At 38.3% G+C, this 13,882-nt stretch overlaps 1 protein-coding gene across 2 annotated transcripts in view; it reads right to left on the bottom strand.

The window, feature by feature from the left end:
- LOC121373323 (monoacylglycerol lipase ABHD2-like) overlaps nucleotides 1-13,882 on the bottom strand; it is a 39,703-nt gene that overhangs the window by 10,579 nt on the left and 15,242 nt on the right. For both annotated transcript variants that reach the window (XM_041499894.1, XM_041499893.1), the window contains exons 5-6: nucleotides 12,833-13,016; nucleotides 8,927-9,124 (exon numbers count right to left, since the gene is read on the bottom strand). In XM_041499894.1, the coding sequence (XP_041355828.1) occupies nucleotides 8,927-9,124; nucleotides 12,833-13,016 (382 nt within the window). The remainder of the gene's footprint in view (nucleotides 1-8,926; nucleotides 9,125-12,832; nucleotides 13,017-13,882) is intronic.

The raw sequence follows: 13,882 nt of genomic DNA on the forward strand, positions 1-13,882 counted from the left end.
AATGTTTAATGGTGATGAACACCACAATATTACAGCTGCTATAGTTAATGTTTAATGGTGATAATCACCACAATATTACAGCTGCTATAGTTAATGTTTAATGGTGATGAGCACCACAATATTACAGCTGCTATAGTTAATGTTTAATGGTGATGAGCACCACAATATTACAGCTGCTATAGTTAATGTTTAGTGGTAATGAGCACCACAATATTACAGCTGCTATAGTTAATGTTTAATGGCGATAATCACCACAATATTACAGCTGCTATAGTTAATGTTTAATGGTGATGAGCACCACACTATTACAGCTGCTATAGTTAATGTTTAATGGTGATGAGCACCACAATATTACAGCTGCTATATGTTTAATGGTGATGAACACCACAATATTACAGCTGCTATAGTTAATGTTTAATGGCGATGAGCACCACAATACTACAGCTGCTATAGTTAATGTTTAATGGCGATGAGCACCACAATATTACAGCTGCTATATGTTTAATGGTGATGAACACCACAATATTACAGCTGCTATAGTTAATGTTTAATGGCGATGAGCACCACAATACTACAGCTGCTATAGTTAATGTTTAATGGCGATGAGCACCACAATATTACAGCTGCTATATGTTTAATGGTGATGAGCACCACAATATTACAGCTGCTATAGTTAATGTTTAATGGTGATGAGCACCACAATATTGCAGCTGCTATATGTTTAATGGTGATGAGCACCACAATATTACAGCTGCTATAGTTAATGTTTAATGGCGATAATCACCACACAATACTACAGCTGCTATAGTTAATGTTTAATGGCGATGAGCACCACAATATTACAGCTGCTATATGTTTAATGGTGATGAACACCACAATATTACAGCTGCTATAGTTAATGTTTAATGGCGATGAGCACCACAATATTACAGCTGCTATAGTTAATGTTTAATGGCGATGAGCACCACAATATTACAGCTGCTATATGTTTAATGGTGATGAACACCACAATATTACAGCTGCTATAGTTAATGTTTAATGGCGATGAGCACCACAATATTACAGCTGCTATAGTTAATGTTTAGTGGCGATGAGCACCACAACATTACAGCTGCTATAGTTAATGTTTAATGGCGATGAGCACCACACTATTACAGCTGCTATAGTTAATGTTTAATGGCGATGAGCACCACAACATTACAGCTGCTATAGTTAATGTTTAACGGCGATGAGCACCACAATATTACAGCTGCTATATGTTTAACGGCGATGAGCACCACAACATTACAGCTGCTATAGTTAATGTTTAATGGCGAAAATCACCACAATATTACAGCTGCTATATGTTTAATGGCGATGAGCACCACAATATTACAGCTGCTATAGTTAATGTTTAATGGCGATGAGCACCACAATATTAGAGCTGCTATAGTTAATGTTTAATGGCGATGAGCACCACAATATTACAGCTGCTATAGTTAATGTTTAATGGCGATGAGCACCACAATATTACAGCTGCTATAGTTAATGTTTAATGGTGATGAGCACCACAATATTACAGCTGCTGTATGTTTAATGGCGATGAGCACCACAATATTACAGCTGCTATAGTTAATGTTTAATGGTGATTACAGATAGAATGTTTACGATGAACACCATAATATTACAGCTGCTATAGTTAATGTTTAACGGTGATGAGCACCACAATATTACAGATGTTAATGTTTACGGTGATGAGCACCACAATATTACAGCTGCTATAGTTAATGTTTATTGGTGATTACAGCTGCTATAGTTAATGTTTAACGGTGATGAGCACCACAATATTACAGCTGCTATAGTTAATGTTTAACGGTGATGAGCACCACAATATTACAGCTGCTATAGTTAATGTTTAACGGTGATGAGCACCACAATATTACAGCTGCTATAGTTAATGTTTAACGGTGATGAGCACCACAATATTACAGCTGCTATAGTTAATGTTTAATGGCGATAATCACCACAATATTACAGCTGCTATAGTTAATGTTTAATGGTGATGAGCACCACACTATTACAGCTGCTATAGTTAATGTTTAATGGTGATGAGCACCACACTATTACAGCTGCTATAGTTAATGTTTAATGGCGATGATCACCACAATACTACAGCTGCTATAGTTAATGTTAAATGATGATGATCACAATACTACAGCTGCTATAGTTAATGTTTAATGGCGATGATCACCACAATACTACAGCTGCTATAGTTAATGTTAAATGATGATGATCACAATATTACAGCTGCTATAGTTAATGTTAAATGATGATGATCACAATATTACAGCTGCTATAGTTAATGTTAAATGATGATGATCACAATATTACAGCTGCTATAGTTAATGTTTAATGGCGATGAGCACCACAATATTACAGCTGCTATAGTTAATGTTTAATGGCGATGAACACCACAATACTACAGCTGTTATAGTTAATGTTTAATGGCGATGAGCACCACAATATTACAACTGCTATAGTTAATGTTTAATGGCGATGAGCACCACACTATTACAGCTGCTATAGTTAATGTTTAATAGCGATAATCACCACAATATTACAGCTGCTATAGTTAATGTTTAATGGTGATGAGCACCACAATATTACAGCTGCTATAGTTAATGTTTAATGGTGATGAGCACCACAATATTACAGCTGCTATAGTTAAAGGGACACACCCTAGTTACGTTTATTTGTTAACCATTACGGCGTTGTTTTTCGCTATTAAGCCCCATTTTTCACAAATAAAATTGCACTTTACTTACATTTTATTATTTAGAATACACATTTCCATTCACCTGAAGTGCTTTTTGGTAATCCTGATGTTTGTAAAACCACAAAATGCATTTTTTGCATTTTTTCACAAAACGTGTTGTCCGAGAAAAAACCGTTAAGCAAGCGAGGTCCAATCTATCTTTAATGTCACAGACGTTTGTATATCACGTGACCATTATCATTTTGGTTCGGTTTATTTTCTCGTGCACGGTTCGCGCAATAAACATCCGATTTGTTGTTGTTCATTTGTGAGATTTTTCTTCACAGTTCGTGAACATTTTCAGTAACAATAAAGTTCAGACAAGTAAGTGTCTCAATACAAAACGTTACAAACCTTTAAAACCAATAATTTTGCTAAGTCTTACGATATCTGGAGAGGGGATACAACCAGGACAGAACAGTTGGAACATGTCCAGGAGAGGTGAAACGAACGCACCCCAAGTCTGTGAAATTTGTCATGACGTAGGTAGGCATTGTTGTGCTTCTACCGGTGACATCAGAATACTAACTTTCAAAATTATTTCAAGCAATTGGGACATGGGGATTTCCATGGTATTTATCGATATAAAACCTGCTTTTTCACTCCATTTGATAAAAACGTGATCTAAGTGTGTTACAGGTTTGTAGATTAACTAAATTATAATTTATTTTCGCTGGATGGAACTAGGGTGTGCGGCTTTAATGTTTAATGGTGATGAGCACCACAATATTACAGCTGCTATAGTTAATGTTTAATGGTGATGAACACCACAATATTACAGCTGCTATAGTTAATGTTTAATGGTGATAATCACCACAATATTACAGCTGCTATAGTTAATGTTTAATGGTGATGAGCACCACAATATTACAGCTGCTATAGTTAATGTTTAATGGTGATGAGCACCACAATATTACAGCTGCTATAGTTAATGTTTAGTGGTAATGAGCACCACAATATTACAGCTGCTATAGTTAATGTTTAATGGCGATAATCACCACAATATTACAGCTGCTATAGTTAATGTTTAATGGTGATGAGCACCACACTATTACAGCTGCTATAGTTAATGTTTAATGGTGATGAGCACCACAATATTACAGCTGCTATATGTTTAATGGTGATGAACACCACAATATTACAGCTGCTATAGTTAATGTTTAATGGCGATGAGCACCACAATACTACAGCTGCTATAGTTAATGTTTAATGGCGATGAGCACCACAATATTACAGCTGCTATATGTTTAATGGTGATGAACACCACAATATTACAGCTGCTATAGTTAATGTTTAATGGCGATGAGCACCACAATACTACAGCTGCTATAGTTAATGTTTAATGGCGATGAGCACCACAATATTACAGCTGCTATATGTTTAATGGTGATGAGCACCACAATATTACAGCTGCTATAGTTAATGTTTAATGGTGATGAGCACCACAATATTGCAGCTGCTATATGTTTAATGGTGATGAGCACCACAATATTACAGCTGCTATAGTTAATGTTTAATGGTGATAATCTTCACAATACTACAGCTGCTATAGTTAATGTTTAATGGCGATGAGCACCACAATATTACAGCTGCTATATGTTTAATGGTGATGAACACCACAATATTACAGCTGCTATAGTTAATGTTTAATGGCGATGAGCACCACAATATTACAGCTGCTATAGTTAATGTTTAATGGCGATGAGCACCACAATATTACAGCTGCTATATGTTTAATGGTGATGAACACCACAATATTACAGCTGCTATAGTTAATGTTTAATGGCGATGAGCACCACAATATTACAGCTGCTATAGTTAATGTTTAGTGGCGATGAGCACCACAACATTACAGCTGCTATAGTTAATGTTTAATGGCGATGAGCACCACACTATTACAGCTGCTATAGTTAATGTTTAATGGCGATGAGCACCACAACATTACAGCTGCTATAGTTAATGTTTAACGGCGATGAGCACCACAATATTACAGCTGCTATATGTTTAACGGCGATGAGCACCACAACATTACAGCTGCTATAGTTAATGTTTAATGGCGAAAATCACCACAATATTACAGCTGCTATATGTTTAATGGCGATGAGCACCACAATATTACAGCTGCTATAGTTAATGTTTAATGGCGATGAGCACCACAATATTAGAGCTGCTATAGTTAATGTTTAATGGCGATGAGCACCACAATATTACAGCTGCTATAGTTAATGTTTAATGGCGATGAGCACCACAATATTACAGCTGCTATAGTTAATGTTTAATGGTGATGAGCACCACAATATTACAGCTGCTGTATGTTTAATGGCGATGAGCACCACAATATTACAGCTGCTATAGTTAATGTTTAATGGTGATTACAGCTGCTATAGTTAATGTTTAATGGCGATGAACACCATAATATTACAGCTGCTATAGTTAATGTTTAACGGTGATGAGCACCACAATATTACAGCTGCTATAGTTAATGTTTAACGGTGATGAGCACCACAATATTACAGCTGCTATAGTTAATGTTTATTGGTGATTACAGCTGCTATAGTTAATGTTTAACGGTGATGAGCACCACAATATTACAGCTGCTATAGTTAATGTTTAACGGTGATGAGCACCACAATATTGCAGCTGCTATAGTTAATGTTTAACGGTGATGAGCACCACAATATTACAGCTGCTATAGTTAATGTTTAACGGTGATGAGCACCACAATATTACAGCTGCTATAGTTAATGTTAAATGATGATGATCACAATATTACAGCTGCTATAGTTAATGTTTAATGGCGATGAGCACCACAATATTACAGCTGCTATAGTTAATGTTTAATGGCGATGAACACCACAATACTACAGCTGTTATAGTTAATGTTTAATGGCGATGAGCACCACAATATTACAACTGCTATAGTTAATGTTTAATGGCGATGAGCACCACACTATTACAGCTGCTATAGTTAATGTTTAATAGCGATAATCACCACAATATTACAGCTGCTATAGTTAATGTTTAATGGTGATGAGCACCACAATATTACAGCTGCTATAGTTAATGTTTAATGGTGATGAGCACCACAATATTACAGCTGCTATAGTTAAAGGGACACACCCTAGTTACGTTTATTTGTTAACCATTACGGCGTTGTTTTTCGCTATTAAGCCCCATTTTTCACAAATAAAATTGCACTTTACTTACATTTTATTATTTAGAATACACATTTCCATTCACCTGAAGTGCTTTTTGGTAATCCTGATGTTTGTAAAACCACAAAATGCATTTTTTGCATTTTTTCACAAAACGTGTTGTCCGAGAAAAAACCGTTAAGCAAGCGAGGTCCAATCTATCTTTAATGTCACAGACGTTTGTATATCACGTGACCATTATCATTTTGGTTCGGTTTATTTTCTCGTGCACGGTTCGCGCAATAAACATCCGATTTGTTGTTGTTCATTTGTGAGATTTTTCTTCACAGTTCGTGAACATTTTCAGTAACAATAAAGTTCAGACAAGTAAGTGTCTCAATACAAAACGTTACAAACCTTTAAAACCAATAATTTTGCTAAGTCTTACGATATCTGGAGAGGGGATACAACCAGGACAGAACAGTTGGAACATGTCCAGGAGAGGTGAAACGAACGCACCCCAAGTCTGTGAAATTTGTCATGACGTAGGTAGGCATTGTTGTGCTTCTACCGGTGACATCAGAATACTAACTTTCAAAATTATTTCAAGCAATTGGGACATGGGGATTTCCATGGTATTTATCGATATAAAACCTGCTTTTTCACTCCATTTGATAAAAACGTGATCTAAGTGTGTTACAGGTTTGTAGATTAACTAAATTATAATTTATTTTCGCTGGATGGAACTAGGGTGTGCGGCTTTAATGTTTAATGGTGATGAGCACCACAATATTACAGCTGCTATAGTTAATGTTTAATGGTGATGAACACCACAATATTACAGCTGCTATAGTTAATGTTTAATGGTGATAATCACCACAATATTACAGCTGCTATAGTTAATGTTTAATGGTGATGAGCACCACAATATTACAGCTGCTATAGTTAATGTTTAATGGTGATGAGCACCACAATATTACAGCTGCTATAGTTAATGTTTAGTGGTAATGAGCACCACAATATTACAGCTGCTATAGTTAATGTTTAATGGCGATAATCACCACAATATTACAGCTGCTATAGTTAATGTTTAATGGTGATGAGCACCACACTATTACAGCTGCTATAGTTAATGTTTAATGGTGATGAGCACCACAATATTACAGCTGCTATATGTTTAATGGTGATGAACACCACAATATTACAGCTGCTATAGTTAATGTTTAATGGCGATGAGCACCACAATACTACAGCTGCTATAGTTAATGTTTAATGGCGATGAGCACCACAATATTACAGCTGCTATATGTTTAATGGTGATGAACACCACAATATTACAGCTGCTATAGTTAATGTTTAATGGCGATGAGCACCACAATACTACAGCTGCTATAGTTAATGTTTAATGGCGATGAGCACCACAATATTACAGCTGCTATATGTTTAATGGTGATGAGCACCACAATATTACAGCTGCTATAGTTAATGTTTAATGGTGATGAGCACCACAATATTGCAGCTGCTATATGTTTAATGGTGATGAGCACCACAATATTACAGCTGCTATAGTTAATGTTTAATGGTGATAATCTTCACAATACTACAGCTGCTATAGTTAATGTTTAATGGCGATGAGCACCACAATATTACAGCTGCTATATGTTTAATGGTGATGAACACCACAATATTACAGCTGCTATAGTTAATGTTTAATGGCGATGAGCACCACAATATTACAGCTGCTATAGTTAATGTTTAATGGCGATGAGCACCACAATATTACAGCTGCTATATGTTTAATGGTGATGAACACCACAATATTACAGCTGCTATAGTTAATGTTTAATGGCGATGAGCACCACAATATTACAGCTGCTATAGTTAATGTTTAGTGGCGATGAGCACCACAACATTACAGCTGCTATAGTTAATGTTTAATGGCGATGAGCACCACACTATTACAGCTGCTATAGTTAATGTTTAATGGCGATGAGCACCACAACATTACAGCTGCTATAGTTAATGTTTAACGGCGATGAGCACCACAATATTACAGCTGCTATATGTTTAACGGCGATGAGCACCACAACATTACAGCTGCTATAGTTAATGTTTAATGGCGAAAATCACCACAATATTACAGCTGCTATATGTTTAATGGCGATGAGCACCACAATATTACAGCTGCTATAGTTAATGTTTAATGGCGATGAGCACCACAATATTAGAGCTGCTATAGTTAATGTTTAATGGCGATGAGCACCACAATATTACAGCTGCTATAGTTAATGTTTAATGGCGATGAGCACCACAATATTACAGCTGCTATAGTTAATGTTTAATGGTGATGAGCACCACAATATTACAGCTGCTGTATGTTTAATGGCGATGAGCACCACAATATTACAGCTGCTATAGTTAATGTTTAATGGTGATTACAGCTGCTATAGTTAATGTTTAATGGCGATGAACACCATAATATTACAGCTGCTATAGTTAATGTTTAACGGTGATGAGCACCACAATATTACAGCTGCTATAGTTAATGTTTAACGGTGATGAGCACCACAATATTACAGCTGCTATAGTTAATGTTTATTGGTGATTACAGCTGCTATAGTTAATGTTTAACGGTGATGAGCACCACAATATTACAGCTGCTATAGTTAATGTTTAACGGTGATGAGCACCACAATATTGCAGCTGCTATAGTTAATGTTTAACGGTGATGAGCACCACAATATTACAGCTGCTATAGTTAATGTTTAACGGTGATGAGCACCACAATATTACAGCTGCTATAGTTAATGTTTAATGGCGATAATCACCACAATATTACAGCTGCTATAGTTAATGTTTAATGGTGATGAGCACCACACTATTACAGCTGCTATAGTTAATGTTTAATGGTGATGAGCACCACAATATTACAGCTGCTATAGTTAATGTTTAATGGTGATGATCCATTAAACAGGTATTCTTCAACACCGATTCTCACCTGCTAAAGTTCTCATCCAGCTCAACCAAAGATGTTGAAGAAAATATTTTATCCACGTCCACTGGGCCGTAAAGTTTCTTCGCATCTTCTCCAAACAGAATGGAGTAGTTTTTGCGAAGGAGTAGTTTCATGTTTTCTGTCATAAAGAACACGTAGGCGCGTCTGAGATTCTCCCATTCCATCAGTAATGGCTTAGCTCTGAAACAAACACAAGTCAAACTTTGATAACTTGGTCTGAGGTTCTCCGTAATGGCTTAACTCTGAAACAAATGTAAGTCAAACTTTGTAACTCAGTCTTAGGTTCTCTGTAATGGCTTAGCTCTGAAACAAATGCAAGTCAAACTAGTAGAAACAAAATAAAATCATAATTATAACAATAACAACAACGTAGGTATAACCATAAATGTTTTTAAATTGAAAATCACATAAAAGATATACATATGGACATGATGCCTAGTATATATTTGTAAGGTTGATGTCATAACCCTGACAGATGGACATGATGCATATATATCTATACTCACTGGTTGACGTCATAACCCTGACAGATGGACATGATGCATATATACTCACTGGTTGACGTCGTAGCCCTGACAGATGGACATGATGCATATATATATATACTCACTGGTTGACGTCGTAGCCCTGACAGATGGACATGATGCATATATATCTATACTCACTGGTTGACGTCGTAGCCCTGACAGATGGACATGATGCCTATATATCTATACTCACTGGTTGACGTCGTAGCCCTGACAGATGGACATGATGCCTATATATCTATACTCACTGGTTGACGTCGTAGCCCTGACAGATGGACATGATGCATATATACTCACTGGTTGATGTCATAGCCCTGACAGATGGACATGATGCTTATATATCTATACTCACTGGTTGACGTCATAGCCCTGACAGATGGAGATGATGCATATATATCTATACTCACTGGTTGACGTCATAGCCCTGACAGATGGAGATGATGCATATATATCTATACTCACTGGTTGACGTCGTAGCCCTGACAGATGGAGATGATGCATATATATCTATACTCACTGGTTGACGTCGTAGCCCTGACAGATGGAGATGATGCCTATATATCTATACTCACTGGTTGACGTCGTAGCCCTGACAGATGGAGATGATGCCTATATATCTATACTCACTGGTTGACGTCGTAGCCCTGACAGATGGACATGATGCATATATATCTATACTCACTGGTTGACGTCATAGCCCTGACAGATGGAGATGATGCCTATATACTCATACTCACTGGTTGACGTCATAGCCCTGACAGATGGACATGATGCATATATATCTATACTCACTGGTTGACGTCGTAGCCCTGACAGATGGACATGATGCATATATATCTATACTCACTGGTTGACGTCGTAGCCCTGACAGATGGACATGATGCATATATATCTATACTCACTGGTTGACGTCATAGCCCTGACAGATGGACATGATGCATATATACTCACTGGTTGACGTCGTAGCCCTGACAGATGGACATGATGCATATATACTCACTGGTTGACGTCGTAGCCCTGACAGATGGACATGATGCATATATATCTATACTCACTGGTTGACGTCATAGCCCTGACAGATGGAGATGATGCCTATATACTCACTGGTTGATGTCGTAGCCCTGACAGATGGACATGATGCATATATACTCACTGGTTGACATCATAGCCCTGACAGATGGACATGATGCATATATATCTATACTCACTGGTTGACGTCGTAGCCCTGACAGATGGACATGATGCTTATATATCTGTACTCACTGGTTGACGTCGTAGCCCTGACAGATGGACATGATGCATATATATCTATACTCACTGGTTGATGTCATAGCCCTGACAGATGGACATGATGCATATATATCTGTACTCACTGGTTGATGTCATAGCCCTGACAGATGGACATGATGCATATATATCTATACTCACTGGTTGATGTCATAGCCCTGACAGATGGACATGATGCCTATATATCTATACTCACTGGTTGACATCGTAGCCCTGACAGATGGATATGATGCATATATACTCACTGGTTGATGTCGTAGCCCTGACAGATGGACATGATGCCTATATATCTATACTCACTGGTTGACATCATAACCCTGACAGATGGACATGATGCATATATACTCACTGGTTGACGTCATAGCCCTGACAGATGGACATGATGCATATATACTCACTGGTTGACGTCATAGCCCTGACAGATGGACATGATGCATATATACTCACTGGTTGATGTCGTAGCCCTGACAGATGGACATGATGCATATATACTCACTGGTTGACGTCGTAGCCCTGACAGATGGACATGATGCTTATATATCTGTACTCACTGGTTGATGTCATAGCCCTGACAGATGGACATGATGCATATATATCTGTACTCACTGGTTGACGTCATAGCCCTGACAGATGGACATGATGCATATATACTCACTGGTTGATGTCGTAGCCCTGACAGATGGACATGATGCATATATACTCACTGGTTGACGTCGTAGCCCTGACAGATGGACATGATGCATATATACTCACTGGTTGACGTCGTAGCCCTGACAGATGGAGATGATGCCTATATACTCACTGGTTGATGTCGTAGCCCTGACAGATGGACATGATGCATATATACTCACTGGTTGACGTCGTAGCCCTGACAGATGGACATGATGCTTATATATCTGTACTCACTGGTTGATGTCATAGCCCTGACAGATGGACATGATGCATATATATCTGTACTCACTGGTTGACATCATAGCCCTGACAGATGGACATGATGCCTATATATCTATACTCACTGGTTGACATCGTAGCCCTGACAGATGGACATGATGCATATATATTTGTACTCACTGGTTGATGTCATAGCCCTGACAGATGGACATGATGCCTATATATCTATACTCACTGGTTGACATCGTAGCCCTGACAGATGGACATGATGCATATATATCTGTACTCACTGGTTGACATCGTAGCCCTGACAGATGGACATGATGCCTATATATCTATACTCACTGGTTGACATCGTAGCCCTGACAGATGGACATGATGCATATATATTTGTACTCACTGGTTGATGTCATAGCCCTGACAGATGGACATGATGCCTATATATCTATACTCACTGGTTGACATCGTAGCCCTGACAGATGGACATGATGCATATATATCTGTACTCACTGGTTGATGTCATAGCCCTGACAGATGGAGATGATGCATATATATCTATACTCACTGGATGATGTCATAGCCCTGACAGATGGACATGATGCCTATATATCTATACTCACTGGTTGACATCGTAGCCCTGACAGATGGACATGATGCATATATACTCACTGGTTGACGTCGTAGCCCTGACAGATGGACATGATGCCTATATATCTATACTCACTGGTTGACGTCATAGCCCTGACAGATGGACATGATGCATATATACTCACTGGTTGACGTCGTAGCCCTGACAGATGGACATGATGCATATATACTCACTGGTTGACGTCGTAGCCCTGACAGATGGACATGATGCATATATACTCACTGGTTGACGTCGTAGCCCTGACAGATGGACATGATGCATATATACTCACTGGTTGACGTCATAGCCCTGACAGATGGACATGATGCATATATATCTATACTCACTGGTTGATGTCGTAGCCCTGACAGATGGACATGATGCATATATATCTATACTCACTGGTTGACGTCATAGCCCTGACAGATGGACATGATGCCTATATATCTATACTCACTGGTTGACGTCATAGCCCTGACAGATGGACATGATGCATATATACTCACTGGTTGACGTCGTAGCCCTGACAGATGGATATGATGCATATATACTCACTGGTTGACATCATAGCCCTGACAGATGGACATGCCGCAGATGAACTTGGTCTGGTTCAGTTTCGACTCCCCTAGGTACTTCACCACAATGTTGGCTCCCATGCTGAAGCCCATGGCTAGCAGTTTGGTTTGAGGATAAAGTCGCAGGATCTCTTCCACCATCATGCCAAACTCATCCGTGCATCCTGAACGAGCAAACAGAAGGAATATTTGTTTAATGAACCCCGTCTACCGATGATACGGTATCATATAGTATGTGGAAATCTCCTCAACACTGCATTATCATGTATTGACTGAAACCCTAGTTCATAACACAAACAACAAAAGGAAAAAGTAAGACACTTTTTATTTAACGATGCACTCAACACATTTTATTTACGGTTACATGGCATCAGACATATGGTTAAGGACCACACAGATATTGAGAGGAAAACTGCTGTCACAACTTCATGGGCTACTCTTTCCAATTAGCAGCATGGGATCTTGTATATACACCATCCCACAGACAGGTTAGTATGTACCACGGCCTTTGATATCCAGTCGTTGTGCACTGGCTGGAACGAGAAATAGCCCAATGGGTCCACCGACGGGGATCGATCCCACATCGAGCGAACGCTGTACCACTGGGCTACATCCCACCCCTAACAACAAAAGGATGAAGACCAAGTTTACTAACTTACAAGGCCCTTAATGTCATGAATTAAATACATTATGGGTCTCTTTCCTGTTACGTGTATATGTTATAAGGCAATGAATATGGATCCCCAACCTACAATGTATTCACTGCCTATGGTCTGGGGACAATAAATCTTTAAAAAACCAAAACAAACAGCCGTATATGGCCTCATTCCAGCCAGTGCACCACGACTGGTATATCAAAGACTGTAGTATGTGCTGTCCTGTCTATGGGATGGTGCATATAAAAGATTCCTTGCTACTAATGGAACAATGTAGCTGGTTTTCTCTTTAAGACTATACATCAAAATAACTAAATGTTTGACATCCAATAGCCAATGAGTAATATATCAATGTGCTCTAGTGGTGTCATTAA

Source organism: Gigantopelta aegis, chromosome 5 (genome assembly GCF_016097555.1).
Source record: "Gigantopelta aegis isolate Gae_Host chromosome 5, Gae_host_genome, whole genome shotgun sequence".
In the NCBI taxonomy this organism is placed as follows: domain Eukaryota; kingdom Metazoa; phylum Mollusca; class Gastropoda; order Neomphalida; family Peltospiridae; genus Gigantopelta; species Gigantopelta aegis.